Source organism: Eublepharis macularius, chromosome 6, assembly GCF_028583425.1.
Source record: "Eublepharis macularius isolate TG4126 chromosome 6, MPM_Emac_v1.0, whole genome shotgun sequence".
Classification (NCBI taxonomy): Eukaryota; Metazoa; Chordata; class Lepidosauria; order Squamata; family Eublepharidae; genus Eublepharis; species Eublepharis macularius.
Genome location: NC_072795.1, coordinates 24,155,144 through 24,175,825, shown reverse-complemented (window position 1 = coordinate 24,175,825; position 20,682 = coordinate 24,155,144). Strand labels below are relative to the sequence as shown.

Genomic DNA, 20,682 nt, shown 5'->3' with positions numbered 1-20,682 from the left:
TGCTAGTTTAATACCAGCTTGTTGTATCATCTGAATATAGCCTCAGTTTCCAAATTATAAGGAACATAGATTCTTTTTAAAAAGCCAAACTGCCAATGGAAATAAGACCTCTGGGCACGTGGCAACCTTGAACTATGCAAACCCCTCAACCTTTTTGAGTTTGGACCAAATTCATTAGGCATTCCTACGGGTTTGCAGTTGAGCCGCCAGCCCACCTCGTGTTCTGAACTTCGCTGCCTTACAGCATTGGGAGCTGCTGTTGGCTCCTGGAGTGGGACATCATTGAACATGGGGGAAAGAACAAAGTTGGGCCGGAACGTTGAAATTTCAGGACCTCGTCTAGGATAGGACCGGGAAAACTTTAGCAGAATTCCCAGATGATCTCTTTCCGAAAGCAGTGTAAACACTGTGCTTTGCCAAATGTGTTTGTTTCTGTGAGGCTAGGATTAGTTTCAGTCCAGACTTTCCTGATTGTTTGCTTACTGTCTGCCTTTTTTCTCTGAGATCGAAGGCAGTTTTATAGTTCATCCACATCCTTTTAATAATTGTTCATGCTTCTATGGAACGAGTCAGTAGGGCTTATTTCTAAAGCTGGGTATTTAATTTGTTTTGCAGTTTCTGCTGCAGGTGTCTTCTAATGCCTCAGATGGCCTTGTTACCCTAGGTGCGCAGTCTGCATTCTTTGCCTTAGTCTCTTAACAGGGTGTGGCTCAGGCAGGTTGAGCGTGTGGCACAGGGCAGAGGCATGCAGTGGAGCACTTTGGGATCCAGAGGCTGGACAGTTCGTATTTTCAGAGTGCCAAATGTCATCCTGTTGGCACGCACACACTGTCAGGATTATCACGGGTTCCAAATTTTAACTCTGAAAGAGGTAAAATCTTGAGCACATGGAAGTTCAGAGAACCTGTTGATCTTCTGAGTCTGCAGAGCTAGGCACTTTTACTTGAAAGCAAACCCAGTTGAACTGGGTAGGACTTATTAGAAGTAAACAGTTGTCGGGTCAGGGCCAATTTAGCATATGAAACTGCCTCATTCCTTTTGTTCTGTCAGGGTTAGTATTGTCTACTCTGACTGGCAGCAACTGTCCAGCGTCTCAGGTGGAGTCTTTCACATCACCAGCCTGATCGTTTTAAGTAGAGATGTTGGGGATGCAAAGCCAGCACCCTTCCACTGAGTCAAGGAAATTCTTGAGCTGTAAGTTAATAGGCCCACTTCATAGAAAAGGTAAAACAAAACATTGGCTTCATTCAGGAACTGCATGAAAAACGATGGCCTCTTCCCTCTCCAGTGGGAATGTGGAGGTGTCTGACTAGCCTCTAGGTGACCCAGGTAATACCCACTAAGCCGTGAAGCTTGCTGGGTGAACTTAGAGCAGTCGTGCACTCTCAGCCTAACCTGCTTCCCATGGTGGTGAAGAGAAAATGGGGGAGGTGGATGATGCAAAGCACCCGAGTTCCTTGACAGAAGGATGGAATAAATATGTAATAGACCGGTGTGATTCACTCAGGTGCTTGGGAGCCACATGCGGCTCTTGAGGCATGACACGTGTGGTTCTTCTGAGCATCATTCCCCAATGTGGTGCCTGCAAGGCCCATGGCTAGTGGTGCTTTTAGTTGGCAGTTGGTTCCCCCCTTGAAACAGCCACCTCTAGAGGAACGGGTAAGCTGCTAGCCTCCCTGAAGCGAAATCCTCATGCCAAAGCAGTAAGTAAACGTGGCTCTTTTGATTGATAATTGTGAATGTGACTGCAAGCCATGGAGTGAATACCACTGTAGGAGACAGATTGATCTATACCTATATTGGTCGTGTGCTGATTCCTTGTTCTTTTTGTTTTTCTAGAGTGCCCTAATGGTTTCTGGGGTGTGAACTGTCAGTTCCCGTGTGAACTCTGTGAGAATGGAGGACAGTGTAACAAAGTGACTGGGAAATGTGAATGTCCATCAGGGTACACTGGAGAACACTGTAACACTTGTAAGTCATTGGACTTCATTTAGAAATCAGTAGAAATCAGAGTGGCTTATTAATATAGCAAAATAAGTCAGAGATGAAATTAGGATCTGAGAGGTTCCTGGTTGCCAAGATTGGTGCCTTAGGCAGTCCTGAACACTCAGGCTGATTCCACACACATTGGATAATGCACTTTCAATGCACTTTAGCTATTGTTTGGAAGTGGATTTTTTGTTTCACACTCGAAAAATTCAGTTCCAAATGATCTCTAAAGAGGATTGGAAGTGCATTATCCAACATGTGCGGAATCAGCCTCAGACTCAACTATCTCCTCTCTCTGCAATGTTCAGATAATAATACTGATCTACTTTACACTATCCTTGTAAGAATTGCAACAGGCTAATGTCCATGACCAAACAGGCTATTTTACTTTGGTTACATTGTGAGAAGACAGGACTCAGTAGAAAAGACAATAATGCTAGGAAAAGTGAAAGGCAATAGGAAAAGAGGAAGGCCCAAAATGAGATTGCTTAATAAAGGAAGCCATGTCCTTCAGTTTGCAAGATCTAAGCAAAGCTGTTTATGATAGTATATTCTGGAGGTTGTTAATTCATAGGGGCACCGTAAGTCGGAAGTGACTTGACAGCACATAACACGCACGCACGATGTCCATGAAGCACTATGAATACTGAAAGTGGTATATAAAACATTGCTAAGTATTAAGAATTAGATACTTTTATTATTTTTATTCATATTGGCTTGTTTTATTGACTTGTTTTCCTTATCTTGCTTTTATTGTTTTAGTTATAAGTTGCCGTCAGCAAAGCAAGATAGCAAACAAATGTTCTAAAAAAATGTTTTTAATTACATTTTTTGTATTTTTTAACATTTTGTAATCCATATCGGGCAAAAAAAAAAAAGTGGAGTATAAATGAATTGCATTGTAAGTTCTCATAAATACACACAGAGAGAAAAGTGCACAAGTCCAAAACCACTGAAATGCTACTGAAACCATGGAAATGCAATGCTATACCATTCTTGTGCAAAGTGGCTGGTATGGCACCATCAGAGTAATGAGTGGGTTATCGGTCCGGAAGGTGCAGTTCAGTTGCACAGTGCATGGAACAGAGGGTAGTCATGGGATAGGTGATATGCCCACCCATTCCCTTCTATCCCTGCAGATCATAAGGACTGGCCAGTGATCAGAGACGTTCTCTCCCATGTGAAGCAGATGCCTTTGTTTAAGTTAAGATATCTGAGTGACAAGTGCTGCGTGTTTACCTCTTTCCCAGCATGTCCTGCTGGTTACCATGGAAAAACTGCTTGCTGCAATGCAGCTGTAATAGCAATGCTGTGTGTAACCCCATCACGGGGGAATGTGTGTGTCCCCCACGTTGGATCGGCCATGTCTGCAAGCAATGCAAGTCAAAGCGCCCCCCCCCCCCATTATCGGCACCTCTTCCTTCCATCTCAGCTGACGGAATCGAAATCCTAAAGAACCAGCTTGGCTGCTTTGTAGGCAATTAAACTTTCCTGATATATATATATGTATGTATGTATGCCCCAACCTGCTAATCTTATTGCTTCTGAAATTGTGTATTTATGGCTTTATGCAGCCTGGCTGGTGATAATCCTTAATTATCTTAAGTCTACAGTACTGAGGGTGATGGCCGGTGAAGCGAAGAGTCTCGATAGGCAAACTTCATTCCGTCACTGTGCACTGGTTCCTCCGAGCCTTCAGTGCTCAGATTGACAACCGGTTACAAAACACACACACACACACATTTTCAAGGCAGCTTAGTTCGAGGCTAATTCCTGATGTTTGAGGAAAGGCTTGTCTCCACAAGCAAGGGCCTCTCAGTGCCTTAGGTTGGGATGGCAGTCCCCTAAAGCTTGGCTATGAATGTCAGGTGAGATTCTGTGCCATGCATCGCAAATGATTAACATCAGAACAGTTGGAGAGACAAGATTATGTCATGTCTGTCTGAACATACATGAAACCTTCTTACACCAAATCAGACTGTTGGACCATCAAGGTCAGTACTGTCTCCTTAAACTGGCGGTGGCTCTCCAGGCAGAGGCCTTTCATGACACCGACTTCTTGGTCCTTTTAAACTGGACATGCTGGGGATTGAATTTGGGACCTTGTAGATGCAAGGCAGAGACTCTTCCACTGAGCCACAGCACTCCCCTGCATTGCATGTGTCACAACAAGTTAGTTAATGTATGCTTGTTCTATAGCACCCATTTGTGATTACTTACCTGTCCTGTTTGCTATCCTATGCTCTACCTCTGAGGAACTCTAGATGGCATTCTCAGGGTTCTCTCTCTTTTTTTTCTTTAAATCACAACAATTTGGAGAATAGTTGAACTAGGAGAAAACAAAGCCACCATCTGACACATCAGACAGCAGCAACCCGAAGTATACACTCAACCATAGTTATCAGCGAAGTCCCTCAGTTTTGAATTGCAAAGACACCAGCCAAGCCAGGCAATGGTGGAAGGAGTCTTGGGGGAAAAGATTCCACCCCCACCCCCCATCACCAAGATCTCTGGTTGCTCATAATTGCTATGAGTTTTCATCCTCACTCATAATTGCTATGGGTTTCTCACCCTCACTCATAATTGCTATGGATTTCATTCTGACCCTCGCTCATAATTTCTGTGGCTTTCTCACCCTTGCTCAAAACTGCTTTGGGTCTCTCATCCTCGCTGTGATCTCTCAGTTCTGAGTCCTTGGCCCAAGCTCCCTGCATTTGAACCCTCCAAAACTCTTTGTTATCCAACCAATCTTGCAGCTTTATAAGCCCTATGACTTCAGTGGACTGTGCTTTGGATGGCACTGCAGATGTTCCTACTTGTTCCAACACAGAATAGGGAGAGGTGATAAGGATGAATGGAAGGTGAGCGCGGTCCCTCTGTATCCCCTCTAGATGTGTTGGTGGTAGCACATGGCTGCACCAAGGTCAGAGAGAAGAAAGAACTACCTTTCCTTGGTGCCCTCCTCTTCCTCCTTCCTAGCACCCTGATTGCTAGATACCCTGCTGAGGAGGGAAAGAACTATATTTCCCAGGACCACTGATGCCTCAAATACTGCCATAACCAAGTTCAGGATTCTGGGGTAAAAGAGGAGAGCACCCAGAAGAAGGAAATGGAGACCTCCTTCCTATTCTCCAGCTGCTGCCACCACCTAGAAGGATTATTCTAACTGATGAAGGGAGTGTTGACTCTTGGAAGCTCATAACCTGAAAATCTAGTTGGTCCTTACAGTGCCACTGGACCCAGATCTTGCTCTAACACTACCAATGTAACTCCGGAGAAGAGAGACTTCCCTCATTCCATGTTGAAAGAGCAGCAGTACTTGCTGCAAAAATAATTAGGTGGAAGTGAGAGGGAGGAGCTCTTCTCCGGCTCAGATGGAAGCCGAAGGCCACCAGCGTAAACACCAGCGTAACGTATATCTCAGAGTACTCGAAAGGGGAGGATACAAAAGGACAGCAACATCACTTCCCACTGTGAATGACACCAGTTCTACTCTGGGAGACTGAAATGTAGCAATCATGGTGCGTATACCACCACACAGCCAGGTCTGAGGCCTCCCTCCATTTTTTCTGCTGAGAATAGTGACTCTTCCTTCAGTGGAAGAGGCACTTCTGTTGGTGAAAGACTCCTTATAATAACATAATAACATTCGATTTATATTCCGCCATTCAGGGCAACTTAATATCCACTGAGAGTGGTTTACAAAGTGTGTTATTATTATCCTCATGACAATCGCCCTGTGAGGTGGGTGGGGCTGAGAGAGCTCTGAGAGAGGTTGGAGGAAGGCTTCAGAGTTGACTGAGAGCAGTGATAGAATGCAAGCCCATGCTTCTGGGAGGCTGGTCATTTTTTGCACATGGTTGTGTATAACAATGCACAAGCATACAGGGGAAATTAGTGCCCTGATCCCAGCTAAATTATAACAAAGACTCTGTTTTGAATTGCCTAAGAGGTAAATGGCCAGCAGTGTTTGCTGTGCCCTTTGACTCATTATCCTGCCAACCAAGACACAAGCAAAGCAACCCTCCTCTTCTCCATAGTGAACAGCAAAAATGAAATTATTTGGGACAAATTTTCTCCTAATGCACCTCTCACTTGCTCCTGAGTCTCAGTTGACTCTCAGTGATCTCCAGGGACTCCCAAACTCATCCTACCACTGTTAACTTTTTTCTCCTTCGTGTTTTCAGTGTGAGTCGATACTGATTTTATAGACTCCTAAGTCCATGAAGTCTATACTGGGAGATCACAGCAAAATAAAAGTCACCATGTAATGCTTCCTGCATAAAATGCTTCCTTCTTCGTAGAGTCACTCCATTGGATGCTTCCTACATAAAATGCATCCTCCGTTCTTTTCTTCTACAGCTTGTGATCCTGGCTATTGGGGACAACTCTGCAGAAACTCATGTGACTGCAAGAACAGCAATGAAAGTTGTGATGCTGTCACTGGGAGCTGCATCTGTGAAGCAGGCTACACCGGAAATCGTTGTGAACTAAGTAAGCCCCTAACCATGTCAAAGCCCAGGAGTGGGGAGTTCTTAGAACCCACAAGCAGGAAACTGTTTTTCCTATTCCACACATCTAGGAAAAGGTCCAGCTGGTACATCCTTCATGACATTGAGAAGTTCACTTGGGGAAAGTCATATTTCCGGAACACTAGAATGTTTTGCCCTTGCAGAAGAGAGTTTATTTTCAGATTTGGACTTTGGCGCTTGGACTTTGTGTTAGGATCATTCAAATGCCTTATATCTCCTCCTCTTGTTCCTGGTATAGACTGTCAAATGAAATTTATGTTTCATTTCATTGTTTTATTATTTATATACATATGCAAGACATACATACACAAGCATCAATGTATGTGGCATCTTAAAAAGTTTACCTTGCCAAAAAGAAACGTGTTGCTGCCCCCCCCCCAAAGGAGATGAAGATCTAAAATAGGCAATGGAGTTAGTGGCCAAAGGAGAGGAAGAAGAGAGTGCAGGAACACATCCCCAAAAGAGGGCAGAGATGGTCCCAGGTGATGGCTGGAGGCAAGCCAGTGGAGTGGGGGACACGAAGGGGACAAAATTTGGGGTACCCTGACAAGTCAAGTGATTTATTGTCCAATGATGTTTGAGCCAGATTGAGGTAAAGGAAATCTCTGTCAGGAGGCCTGCAGCGGCTCTCTGCAGCCCCAGTCAGGACAATCTAAGCTGCAGCCGCCATGCCGGAGCGAAGCTAGCTTGCATCTGGTCACTGCCTGTATGAGAGGCCTGTTGGAAAGCCCTGTGTGTGTCACCTTGAGTTTCATGATGAAAGAAAGGCAGGCTGTAGCTGTGTAATTATAAGCAGAGCTACCCTTATGCTTAGAAAGGTGTGACTCCACACTATAAAAGAAGTAAATGAATGTGGACAAATACACTTGATGTGTATTTAAAGTGTGGTTGCCATTGAGAAGGATGCCGAAGAGCATCAGCCACATGGAAATGATCTGGAAGAAGAGATTGAGTTCTCCCTGTGTCCATGTATAGGGAGGAACTTCTAGACTGCCTTTCAAAATAGCATAGCTTCCATCTTTTAAAGGGTCTTCTAGGCAGATTTAAACTTGCTACTGTAACTCCTGTTTTTTTCTAAACGAAGGCTGAGTCTTGGGGGAAGCTCCATCCGGCATCCAGGGCCACGTTCTGTTCTCTGTCGGCGTGCTTCCAGAACTCCCACACAGGCACCTGGTTTATGTCTGCCTGTGTGGACCTTCAACCATTAATCTGATGAAAATAATAAAAGCTCTTATTTCACCATTTATTTGCATGCCAGATGTAGCACTAGGGTGAGAATACTGTGAGTGGGTGAACATACCCATTCTTCTCTCCTCATTAGATACGAGTAGTCGTCCTTTCCATATCTGTATTTTTTTTAATATGGAAGTTAACTGATGATATATTCCAGTGAATGAAAATTACAATACTAATGGTTAGTATTTGGAATTCCAAAGCGCTTTATTAAAATTATTAGAAACATAGAAATGTAGAGCAGGAAGGGACTCCCAACAGTCATGTAGTCAAACCCCCCTGCACAATGCTGGAAATTCACAGCTACCTCCCCCCTCCCACTTCCCCCAGTGACCACAGCTCTATGCCCAGAGGAGGCAAAAAACACTTTCAGGATCCATGGCCCCAGTACAGCCTGGACTGGAGGAAGATTTCTTCCTGACCCCAAAGTGGTGATCGGCATGTAAGAAGGGGCAGCAAGAGCCTTGCACTGGCTCGTCCCTTCGTGCCCTCCCTCTCGTGATCTGCCTAAATTCAAAGTGAGTCATAGAATCATCATAGCTGTCAGGTGGCAGCTAAGTGTTCAGAACCTCTGCAAGGAGGAAGGGCTGGTTAGGATGGTCTGCCCTAGGAAGTTGATGAATCTGGATGGTTTCATCCCATTACTTGGGGATTCCTTTTTTTGGCCAGAAAGTTTGGCACTTCTGTCTCATCCTCAGTCAGTCTGTGAACTAGAAAGACCATCCTGGCTGTGGACACGATTGCTCTGGAGCGCCCTCTACTGTGCAGCAGAGCTCAGAGCTAAGCTACAAGTGACGAATTACACTTGCCTGGCAAGTGAACAGACTCACTTAAGTGGAGCGCAAGTGAATGGCAAGTGAACAGGGAGGAATACACGTGAGTCTGTTCACTTGCCAGGCAAGTGTAATTCGTCTCTCATAGCTTGGCTCTCAGAATGTTCCTGCAGGCATTTATTCCAGCATCGTTCCTTGATTTTGTGCGAATGGACTGGCTTTTAGACTGATTGGAGCACCCAGACTTGATCCACAAGCCTGGGCTCAGCTTGATCCCATGTGCAGTTGTTGTTCTGTGTCTGCAGGTTGCCCCAAGGGAACATTTGGCCCAAGCTGTAAGTCCAGCTGTCAGTGCAAGAACGGAGCTGCCTGCGACTCCGTGAGTGGAGCCTGCGATTGTGCAGCTGGCTGGCTGGGAACCTTTTGCGAGAGAGGTATTTCTCTCCCTCTCCCCCACTTTCCCAATTTTTCCTTACAGATGAAAATCAACATATTTCTCAACAGATGTTTTCTGGAGATTTAAAATTTGTCATAACGATTATATTGATCCTCCTGGGAAAATCCATCAGCTCAGTGATAAACTTGGCCCATGTGAAGCAAATGGGTCTAATCTCTTAATCCTGGTTAAGCAAGCACGAGGCACCCATAGTCCCTCGGTGATCTTCTCAGAACCAAGTTTAGTGGGTACTTCAGCGGCAATTAAGACTGGCATTTACACACCCATTTACTGCAGTTAAATTGTCCACCTGAAAAGACTCCCCTGGAGGTGGAATATTTGGAAATCTGCTTTTAAAACTTGTGTTGTCGGTTGCGGCAGAATAGCTTTTGCTAAAAGAAAGCAGTGGGTGGTTTGGATTGAGTTTCCTACCTGCCAGTCCATTGCCAAATCTCTTTGTCATCTGAACCTGGAAATGCAAGAAAAGTAAATGAAGAATATTCTTCATCTACTTGAGGAGGGGCCATGGCTCAGCGGTCGAGCATCTGCTTGGCATGCGGAAGGCCCCGGGTTCAATCCCCAGCACTTTCAGTTTAAAGGATCCGGTAGTAGGTGATGGGAAAGATCTCTGCCTGAGACCCTGGAGACCCACTGCCAATCTGAATATACAATGCTGACCTTGATGGACCAATGGTCTGATTCAGTATAAGGCAGCTTCATGTGTTCTTTGAGGTGCAGTGGCAATGCAGATTTAAGCAAGCCCTTTGCAAACAAAAGTCCAAGGTCAGTAACACTGGAATAGAATCCTCTGTCCTTTGAGCAAAATCTCTTGTGCTGTTTTTCATGCAAACTGGTGTATCAAGTTTGTTCATAATGTTCTAGTGCCCGGAGTTCCTGGGTAAATTGCAGATTCTGTCTCTTGTTTGCATATGCTGCCCTCTAGAGGAAACAAGAGTAGTTTGCAATATAGACAAAAAAATGCGTAAAGCTATTTTTTCTTTCAAATAGAATCCCGGCAGGGATGATATTGTAATACTTTTAATCAGGACTAGAGGTGCCAGCCTCCAGGTGGTAGCTGGAGATCCCCTGGAATTATAACTGATCTCCAGGCCACAGCGCTCAGTTGCCCTGGAGAAAAAGGCTGCTTTGGAGGGTGGACTGTATGTCACTGTACCCTGCTGAGATCCCTTCCCTCCCCATCCCCTGCCTTCTCCAGGCTCCACTCCCAAAATCTCCAGGAATTTCCCAGTCTGGACCTGGCAACCCTAATCAGGAGGACTGAATAAAAATCAAAAATGGTTGTTGGGGGTTTTCCGGGCTGTATTGCCGTGGTCTTGGCATTGTAGTTCCTTTTTTTTTTTTTTTTTGAAAAATTTTTTATTGGGTTAGAACATTTTTATTTTTACATTACAATCAATTTTCCCCTAATTTTTCGTTTCTAACCCCCTCCCTTTCCCCCCCTTTTGTTGACTTCCAACAGCTTTCCCACCCTCTGTCCCTTTTCCCTTACTTCTATTAAATTCCTCTGTCTAAAACAGATATACATTCTCCATTATATTAAGCAGTGCATCATTAACTCCTTTAATTATTATACACCCAAACTATACGTCTTTAGATAAACAATTTATCCCATTTTCCAGTTTTGAATAATTCTATATAAACCTATAAAAATATATAAACCATAAAAATTTCCCACATTTAAATCAAACAATTTGATTTATTCTCTATATATTACTCATTTCAACTTTTTATGGTAATTCTATATAACTCCTCAGATACTCAATCAATTTAACTCTTCTATACATTCAGTTTGGTGCATATAAATCTTGTCAAAGAAAGAAAATATTGTTAGTTAGTCAATCCTCATGTTTAAACCTTATCATTAATTATTCTCTATCAGTTGACCTATACATATCTATATATATCTCAATCAATTAATCTAACTGCTTATAAATTCACATTTCTCTTCCTCCCCCGGTAAAGTCACCCCTCTCTTTTATACTTTTATTATATTTCAGTAGTTCTCAAACTGCCACAGTTTTCCTCCCACCTCCCATTTCTTCTCCAGGTATTGTTTCAGCTTCTCCCAGTCTGTGTTGAACTGCCCTGAGTCCAGATCTCTCAGTATTCTTGTCATCTTGTCCATTTCAGCCATATACAGCAATTTGTAGATCCAATCTTCAATAGTTGGTACTTCTTGTACTTTCCATTTCTGCGCATACAAAAGTCTAGCTGCTGCAGTCATATAAAAAATCAACGTCCTATGATGGGCTGGAATTCCCTCCATTCCCAAGTTTAGCAGCAGGAGTTCTGGGTTCTTATTTATTTGAAACTGTAAAATTTCACTCATTTCTCTTATTATTTCCCCCCAGAACTGCCTAGCTACCTCACACGACCACCACATATGATAGAGGGAGCCCTCATGTTTCTTACATTTCCAGCATTTATTAGAAGTATTCAAATTCCCTAGCGCAATCTTCTTTGGTGTCATGTACCAACGATAGATCATTTTGAAAATGTTCTCTTTAATATTGATACATGTCGTTGTCTTCATTGTAGTTTTCCACAAGTATTCCCATGCCTCCATTGTTATTTCTTTATTGAAATTTATAGCCCATTTCACCATCTGTGTTTTAACTATCTCATCCTCAGTATACCATTTCAGCAATACTTGGTATACCTTGGATATTCTTTTCTTGTCTTCTTTAAGAAGGGTCTGCTCTAGTTCCGAGTTCTCTGTTCGTATGCCCCCTTTTGCAAAGTCTGAGTTGTATAAGTCTCTAATCTGTCTATACTGAAACCAATCATAGTTAGGTGATAGTTCCTCTTGCGTCTTTATTCTAAGTTTAGATACTTCAATCTTAGTTATTTCTTTGTACGTTAAACATTGTTGTTCATTATCCACAGCTCTCGGATCTATCACCTCATATGGAACCACCCACAAGGGGGTTCCTTCTTGTAGGTAAGTTCTATACTTCTTCCAGATTGTAAATAGACTTCTCCTTACAAAATGATGCAGGAACATCGAGTTGACCTTTACTTTGTCATGCCATAGGTATGCGTGCCATCCAAAAATTTTTTTATATCCCTCTAGGGCTAATAGTTTCTTATTCTTTAATGTCATCCACTCTTTTAGCCAAACTAGGCAGATTGCATCATGGTAAAGTCTCAGATTGGGCAGTTGCATTCCGCCTCTCTCCTTTGCATCTTGTAAAACTTTTACTTTCACTCGAGGCTTCTTGCCTGCCCAAACAAAATCTGATATTTTCCTCTGCCATTTTTCAAATTGTTTAGAGTCTCTGATGATTGGTATTGTCTGTAACAAAAACATTACTCTTGGTAACACATTCATCTTAACTGCTGCAATCCTGCCCAACCATGACAGGTTCAATCTATTCCATTTGATCAAGTCTCTCTCTATCTGAGTCCATAATTTTTCATAATTATTCTTGAACAAATCTATATTTTTTGCAGTCAGCTCAACTCCCAAGTATTTCACCTTACTAGTTACTTCACAATCCGTTGTTTCCATTAACAATTGTTGTTTCTGCTTAGTCATGTTTTTGCATAATATCTTTGACTTCTTTTTGTTAATGAAGAAACCTGCCAAATCTCCAAACTCCTTGATCTTGTCTATCACTTTTGGCATGTTCTCCAGTGGGTCTTCTACAATTAACATTATGTCGTCTGCAAATGCTCTGACCTTATATGAATAATCCTTTATTTTTATTCCTCGTATTTCCTCATCTTGTCGAATTTGTATCATCAGAATCTCCAATACTAAAATGAACAACAATGGAGATAACGGGCAACCTTGTCTTGTTCCTTTACTAATCGTCAATTTTTTGGTCAATTCATCATTCACTACAATTGCTGCAGTCTGGTCTCTATAGATTTCCTTGATTGCTCTGACGAATCTTTCTCCCAGTTGTAGCTTTTCCATAGTGGCAAACATAAAGTCCCAGTTTAAATTGTCAAACGCTTTTTCAGCGTCTACAAAGAAGAAACCAACCTCTTTGTCACAACGCTTGTCGTAGTATTCAATAGCATTGATCACTGTCCTTAAGTTGTCCCTTATTTGTCTGTCTGGCAAAAAGCCTGCTTGTTCCTCCTCTATGACTTCCGAGAGCCACCCCTTCAATCTCTCCGCCAATATCTTCGCAAAAATTTTATAGTCATTATTGAGTAGTGATATAGGCCTATAATTTTTCACGCTAGTCAGATCTTGGCCCTCTTTTGGGATCAATGATATATTCGCTTCGCTCCAAGTGTCTGGAATTCTTTGATCCCTAAAAACTCCGTTCATCACCTCTTTTAGGAATGGTGCCAGTTCATTGGCCATTGTCTTATAAAGTTTAGCCGTAAGTCCATCTGGCCCTGGCGCCTTTCCTAGATTTGCGGATTGTATTGCCATATTTATTTCCTCATCAGTTACTTCACTGTTCAGCTTATTTCTCCAAGCTTCCGAGATCTCTGGAAGTTTGGTTTTCTCCAAATATGATGCTATTGATTCTTTGTTTACTTCTTTTTTATTATACAGCTTAGCGTAAAATTTATAAAAGGCTCTGCTAATGGTAGTCTGCTCCAAATACGTTTTATTTTCTTCACAAATTTTATTTATTATTTTCTTTTCCCTTTTCTTCTTTAATTGCCATGCCAAATATTTCCCAGGTTTATTAGCACCCTCAAAAGCTTTTTGATTCAGTCTTTTAAAGTTCCACTCCAATTCTTTGTTACTCATTGCTGTTAACTGTTCTTGAAGAATTTTGATTTCCTGATGTATTTTCTTTTTCCCTGGTCTCTTTTTTAACTGTACTTCTTTGGCCTTTATTTTCTCCTCAATCTCTTGTCTTTTCTCCTCTTTCTTTTTCCTTGCTCTACCGTTTAAGTCCATTAGTATGCCCCTTACAACCGCCTTGTACGCGTCCCAAACTTTACTGGTTGGTACTTCTTTATTCACGTTGTATTGTATAAAAAACTTAGTCTCTCTTCTCAGTGTTTCCATATTCTCACTTTCCTGTAACAGGTCCTCATTTATTCTCCAGGCTTTCCTTTTTCTCCTTTTTCCAAATTTCCACATAATTGGGTTGTGATCTGAGCCTACCATCGGCATTATTTCTACCTCCTTAGTCCATAGCGCTAAGTCCTTTGAGGCCCAGATCATATCAATTCTTGATAATGTAAGATGCCTTGCAGAATAAAAAGTAAACTGTTTGGTTTTAGGATATTCTCTCCTCCATACGTCTTCGAGAGTCTCTTGTTGAATCAACTCAAAAAAAAGCTTTGGCAATAGTCCTCTTTTCTTTTGTGCTTTTGTAGTCTTTTTGTCTAATTCCAAATCTGTCACTCCATTGAAATCTCCAGCAAGAATTATCTGGTCATATACAAGATCGTCTAGGTGCTTCCTTAAGTCCTCAAAGAAGCTTTCCTTTGCACCGTTAGGTGCATAAAGTCCGACTACCAACACTCTCTTTAAGTTCCAATTACATTCCACTGCTACAAATCTAGCTTCCACATCTCTCATAACAAATTTTGGCTGCAGCTCCTCTTTTATATACAACACCACTCCTCTTTTTTTCTTGTTGGAAGCCGCTACAAATTCTTTGCCCAATTTTCCAGATTTTAAATATTTTACATCCTGTTTTCTAATATGGGTCTCCTGCAAACAAACAATATCACATTTTTGTTTTAGTAGCCAATGAAAAATATTTTTTCTCTTATTCGGTGAGTTTAGTCCATTTACATTCCAAGATAATACTTTACACTCCATATTCATGGTTTTGTTGGTAAGTCTTTTTCATTGTCCTTGATAAATCTCTCCATCTCCCGCTCAGATCTGATGCGTTTTTTTGCCCCTCCAAACTCAAAGGACACTCCTTCCGGTAACTCCCATCTGTATCTGATATTCATGTCCTTCAAAGTCTGAATTAGCACTCTATATTTTTTCCTGTCCAATAACACTGATCTGGGCAGTTCCTTCATTATAATAATCGTCTTGCCATCAATCTCCAATGGATCTTGAAATTGTTTGGTCACAATCCTCTCTTTCATATTTCTAGTTGTAAACTGCACAATCACATCCCTTGGTAGTTTCCTCTGGGTTGCAATTCTCGAGTTCACACGATACGCCACATCTAGGATAGCCACAATTTCCTCCTCCTCCTTCCCCAGGTAATCAGCCAACACCTCAGTCATCTGTTCTTGCGCTGACTTCCCTTCCACTTCTGGCAGACCGCGAAAACGAAGCTGCTTCTCCATGTGTTTAGTTTCTGCAACTGACATCCTCCCCTTCACCAGCCTCATCTCTGTTTGTTGCGTGTCTATTAAATTCTCCATCGCGTCTTCTACTGTTTTAACTCTCTGCTGCGTTCCTTGTAATTCACTGCTAATCGTTTCCACACCTTTTTTCACTTCTGACAGCTCCGACTTTACTGTCTGTGTAACTTCCTTAACCTCTTTAATAAGCTCCAATTTCGTGTCCTTAAGTTCTTTCATCATGTCTATAAGTTTTTTGTCCAAGTTTTCTATTGCCGATTGCCACTCTTTTTTCGACATCGTGGGGCTTGCTTTAGCTCGCTCCCACGAATCTGCTCTCTTCCTCAGCTCCGTGGCGTATAATTAAACGTTTTCCTTTTTTTTTTTTTTTAAATGTCCCAATCTTTGCCAACATTAATTTTTTATATCCAAAATGTCGGGCGTCTATTCTCTATGGTTTCTCTATGTTATTATAATCCAAGATGGCCTACTTCCTCTTCCGCTGAAGCCACGACCCTTCCACTTTCAAAGATGGCGATTCCCCACTTCCTGTCCTTTGGCAAGGGCCGCTTCCCTCCAGCCACTCTATTGTTGTTACGCACTTCCTGTCTCCCGTCTTCCCACAGCAGGTCTCGCGATGGTGTCTTTTTCCCACAGCTCCAAAACCACAGGTATTCAAAACAATAGTCCGATTTTTGTAATAACTTCTTTAAACTTAGTCTCTTTTAAAATACAACTCCTGCCGAGTCTTCACCTCCTTTTCGCTAGTCTGTTGCAGTTTAAAAGTCTACTTTATTTCCTCTCTATTTTTGTCAATCTGTCCCGTTTCAAGAGATAGCGATCTTTACCTTCTCTCCAGCTTTCTCGGGTTGTAATCGCTGTTTCGATCTTAAATTCTCCTCTCGACTTCCCTCCCCGATCGAAGCTTGGGTATGTAGGTCTTATGCCAGCCGAATTGGCCCCAAAATTGCCGCAGAGATTATAGCCGACCCGTCGCAAGGTGGGACCTCAAGGATCGGGGGGGAGACTCCTTGTGTAGAGCCCCCCCTCGTCCGAGATCTAACTCACCCTAGGGTCTTGAGCGTTCTTTGCCTGCTCCCCGCCTGAGAGCAGTCGGCCGCGGGTTATTTTCACCCCTCCGGCCGGTTAAAACGGCAATCCGGTCAGCTCCACAAATGGAGCTGCGTTAGACCTCCATGAATCCCAAACCGGAAGTCGGCATTGTAGTTCCTGACGTTTCGCCAGCAGCTGTGGCTGGCATCTTCAGAGGTGTAGCACCAAAAGACAGAGATCTCTCAGTGTCACAGTGTGGAAAAGATGTAGGTCATTTGTATCTACTCAGGAGGGGTGGGGTTGAGCTGAGTCATTCTGTAAGAGTTTCGAAGAGCAATCAAACCCAGGATGAATCAAACAACCAAGGAAAAACAGTCACCTACAGGAAAAGTGTTTTTGCCATATATCAAAGGAATTACTGATCAGATGGGAAAGCTTATGGAAAAGCATAACCTTCAAGCAGTATTCAGACCCACCCGAAAAATACAACAGATGCTACGATCAGCAAAAGACAGCAGAGACCCCCTCACCTCTGCAGGAGTATACCGTATACCCTGCAGCTGTGGACAAGTTTACATCGGGACCACAAAGCGTAGCATCCAGACAAGAATAAAAGAACATGAAAGACACTGCAGACTTGGACAGCCTGAAAAATCAGCAGTGGCTGAACATAGCCTAACTCAAACAGGGCACAGTATCTTATTCCAGGACACCAAAATACTGGACAACACTTCCAACTACTTTGTCAGACTGCACAGGGAAGCCATTGAAATTCACAAGCATAAGCAAAACTTCAACAGGAAAGAAGAAACCTTAAGAATGAACAGAGCATGGGCTCCAGTTCTGAAAAACACCAGGCCAACAAAACACTCCACACCCGACAATAGCCCTGCAGAGAAGATTAGCACATCAAGCACCAATCCATATGCAAAAGAACCTCCTCAGGTTACAGTGAAGCCTCCCGCCATTAGCATTCCACACCCTGGGAAACTCTTACAGAATGACTCAGCTCAACCCCACCCCTCCTGAGTAGATACAAATGACCTACATCTTTTCCACACTGTGACACTGAGAGATCTCTGTCTTTTGGTGCTACACCTCTGAAGATGCCAGCCACAGCTGCTGGCGAAACGTCAGGAACTACAATGCCAAGACCACGGCAATACAGCCCGGAAAACCCCCAACAACCATCGTTCTCCGGCCGTGAAAGCCTTCGACAATACATCAAAAATCAAAAACTTTTTGATTCGATTGGGGGGGGGGGAGGAAGGAAGGGGAAGCTCTCAGGTTGCATCAAAATATGTTGGGACAAAGAAGCACAGGACATTCACCTTGGAGAAAACACTTGTTCAAGTACGTGTGCAATATATCTGTAGGGATCCGTCTAAGTCAGTATGAGGAAAAATGCAGCAAGTAGGCCAAATGAAACAATGATTTCAGCCATCCCTTAGAATGAAACGTGTGAGCTTTTGATCTTGTTTCAAACTCCATGGAATTGTGCATTGCTTTTTAAAAAAAATTATGTGTATCTAGGACAGCTATCAAACTATGTAACTGCTATAGAACATGTTCAGCAAAATCCATTGGCTTTACTCTGCCTCGGAGGCTATGGAAAGAGGGCAAAATGAGCAGAGAACCCAGCTGGGGTTCCATTACAGACTGTTCTTTACCAGATTGTATGTAGGCCTAGTTTATGCTAGCAAGGTTGGAAATACTGTTCTTCATTGAATGGCTACTGCTTAAGGTTGCCGGTAATGGAAATCACACGTATGTCTTTCTCTCTTTGCATCAAAAGGGGCTTGAGGCAGCACGTCACAATAACAGTATCATAAAAGAAACAGGGAATCTATCATAACAATAAAAGCCAAAAGTCAGCCCATGTAATGTCATGTCTTCTAATGATCCTGAAATGTTTCCTTGGAGTAAGTGATCCCAACCAGCAAGAGATCACATAGTCAATGCTGTGACTAGACATGGGCACGATCCAAAAAAAAATTCCGATTAAGCCGTTCATGGATCTGGGCTGCCGCCGAACGCAGATCCCCGACTCTAACCGATCAAGTCTTGTTTCCGGTCCGAAATTGGGAATCGGGGAGGCCAGCGCCCAGGGCAACCATAGTCAGGCTCTTGCGTGTGCGTGCTCCTGCGTCGCCCCTGCCCGCGCAGCAAGCCGGCTGTCCTGGTGCGCTGCGGAGCTGGCACCAGCGCGAGTGGCTCGGAGGCTGCCTGCGCCATTCACCTGCCCCACAAGACAAGGGGCGGCTGGCTTGTCCGCACGCCCCTTGTCCTGGGGAAAGGCGAACGGCGCAGGCGGCCTCCCAGCCTCCCGCGCTGCCTTTTGCCTTTCTCCAGGACAAGGGGCACGTGGACAAGCCGGCCGCCCCTTGTCCTGGGGAAAGGCGAACAGCGCGGGTGGCCTCTCAGCCTCCCGTGCTGCCTTTTGCCTTTCCCCAGGACAAGGGGCGGCTGGCTTGCCCACATGCCCCTTGTCCTGGGGAAAGGCAAACGGCACGGGCGGCCTCCCAGCCTCCCGCATTGCCTTTTGCCTTTCCTTTGTGCCCACCCCCTTCCCCCTCCCTCCCCTGGGTTGCTGCTCCGTGGTTGGAAGGAAGCCTGCTAATCAAGGAGAGCTGGGCTTCCATTCATGTTTCGAGGGCGACAGAAGGAGGGCAAACACAGTTCATTTCCCTGACTCCGTTTCCCCGGGAATAAATTGCAGGTGCCAGAGTGTCTGCAATTCTGAACAGAAACTGACCCATCCGATCAAGTCCCGAACAAGCAAACTCCCAACTGGTGGATTGGTTGCTGTGGACAGAACCGATTAGCTGAGTCACGATGACGCAAACGCCAAAATCGGGGGGGGGGGGGGGTTGAAATCGTAATTCAGATTGAGCCCATCTCTAGCTGTGACACCCTCATGGTTTCTTTTCATGTCCTGAGAAAGTCAGTATTTGGAAGGGGTTGCAAATATATTCATGCCTGCCAGGCCTCATTTTCAGCTGGAGGGTGTATGCTCACCAAATTTTGGCATGGTTAGGAAAAAAAGGTACAGGGTAACAAATGGGCATAGAAAGCTAGATGCCAGGGAAAAGAGTTCTAGCTGAACCTGCAGTCATGTGCTATTTTTTTTTCCTATATGGAGGGGATTTTTAAAAATGTGGATGAATTGAGCTATGTGGTGCTCATGTGACATATACACAAGTTGTGCTTGTTTGGTGTCTCAACAACCACCTTTGGTAGGTTAGACTGAGAGACGGTGCCTGTTCCAAGGTCACCCAGTGACTTACATGGCTGAGCAAGGATTTGAACTCTTCCAAATCCAAATCCAACTAAGAAAACAGTGCAATCCTAAGAAGAGAAACATATTTCTGAGTCAGTTTAAGTAAATGGGGTGTAACTGTGCTTAGGACTACACATTCAGTGCAATCCTAAACAGAGTTACACCAGTCTGAGCCCATAGAAATCAGTGGGCTTAGACTGGAGTAACTCTGCTTAGGATCGCACTGTGTAAGTCCCAAAGGAAATCCATTAGCCAACTTGCAGCAAGCTATATCTCCCCTTCTTCTTGGGCCTATTTACAGACACCGTGATTTTACAAGGCATCATTTATTTTGAGGATATAAGATATATTTTTTTACTTTTTCCGATTCTTTCACCATCAAAGTTGAGCTGAGCTCCAGTCCTAGTATCATTGGGAGTATGTAGAACTCTCCCTGAGATGGACGTGCAAATATCACTTCACAGGAGTCACCAGAAGTGAAAGGAGGAGTCATACCTTGGCTTGCTTGTTTCCCCACAGCCCCATATGATGCATTCAAAGAGGCTGAGAAGCTCAGATTAAACATCCGGGAAATCGCTTATTCCCAGTAGCATTCCTTGTGGCTAGTTTCTCAATGAATTGCTGTTTTGTGCACCAAGCAGCCTTCATGTCTTGTTACCCTGCCAGTGGAGTGTGCATGCCCTCAGTGTGCTAACGTTGCACGTGTTTGATCCAGCACACAGAGCACTGCTTAGATGGATATGCCTCCAAAATCTAACAGATGCTGTTCCATTGGTGGATGTGGTTGTACTGGACATACTTTATGTGCAGTTGTTAGTGAGGGGGTTATGTCAATGAGGTGGGACTCGCATGAGACCATGACACAGCTCTGCGCATGACTTTTGTCTCATTTGTATCATCCTGGAAGGGCTGACGTTACTATGTACAATTAAAGAGTCTGTTCCAAGACACATGAGTCGGATGACCCAACCATTTTGACTCATTTACAGTGATCAATATTGACAGGATCCTGGCGTCTGTGTAGGCAGCTACTTGTGCAATGGATCTTTGCCCATCCTGGCTGATAGAATCATGTAAAACATAACATAAATGAGCCCTTGATGTCTATCATAAATCAGTCACTAACTCAAA

At 43.6% G+C, this 20,682-nt stretch overlaps 1 protein-coding gene across 1 annotated transcript in view; it reads left to right on the top strand.

Annotated features, from left to right (window-relative positions):
• LOC129332024 (multiple epidermal growth factor-like domains protein 6) overlaps positions 1-20,682 on the top strand; it is a 293,959-nt gene that overhangs the window by 205,841 nt on the left and 67,436 nt on the right. Inside the window, 3 exon segments of the mRNA XM_054982775.1 lie at positions 3,240-3,260; positions 3,263-3,367; positions 8,833-8,961. Coding sequence (XP_054838750.1) covers positions 3,240-3,260; positions 3,263-3,367; positions 8,833-8,961 — 255 coding nt within the window.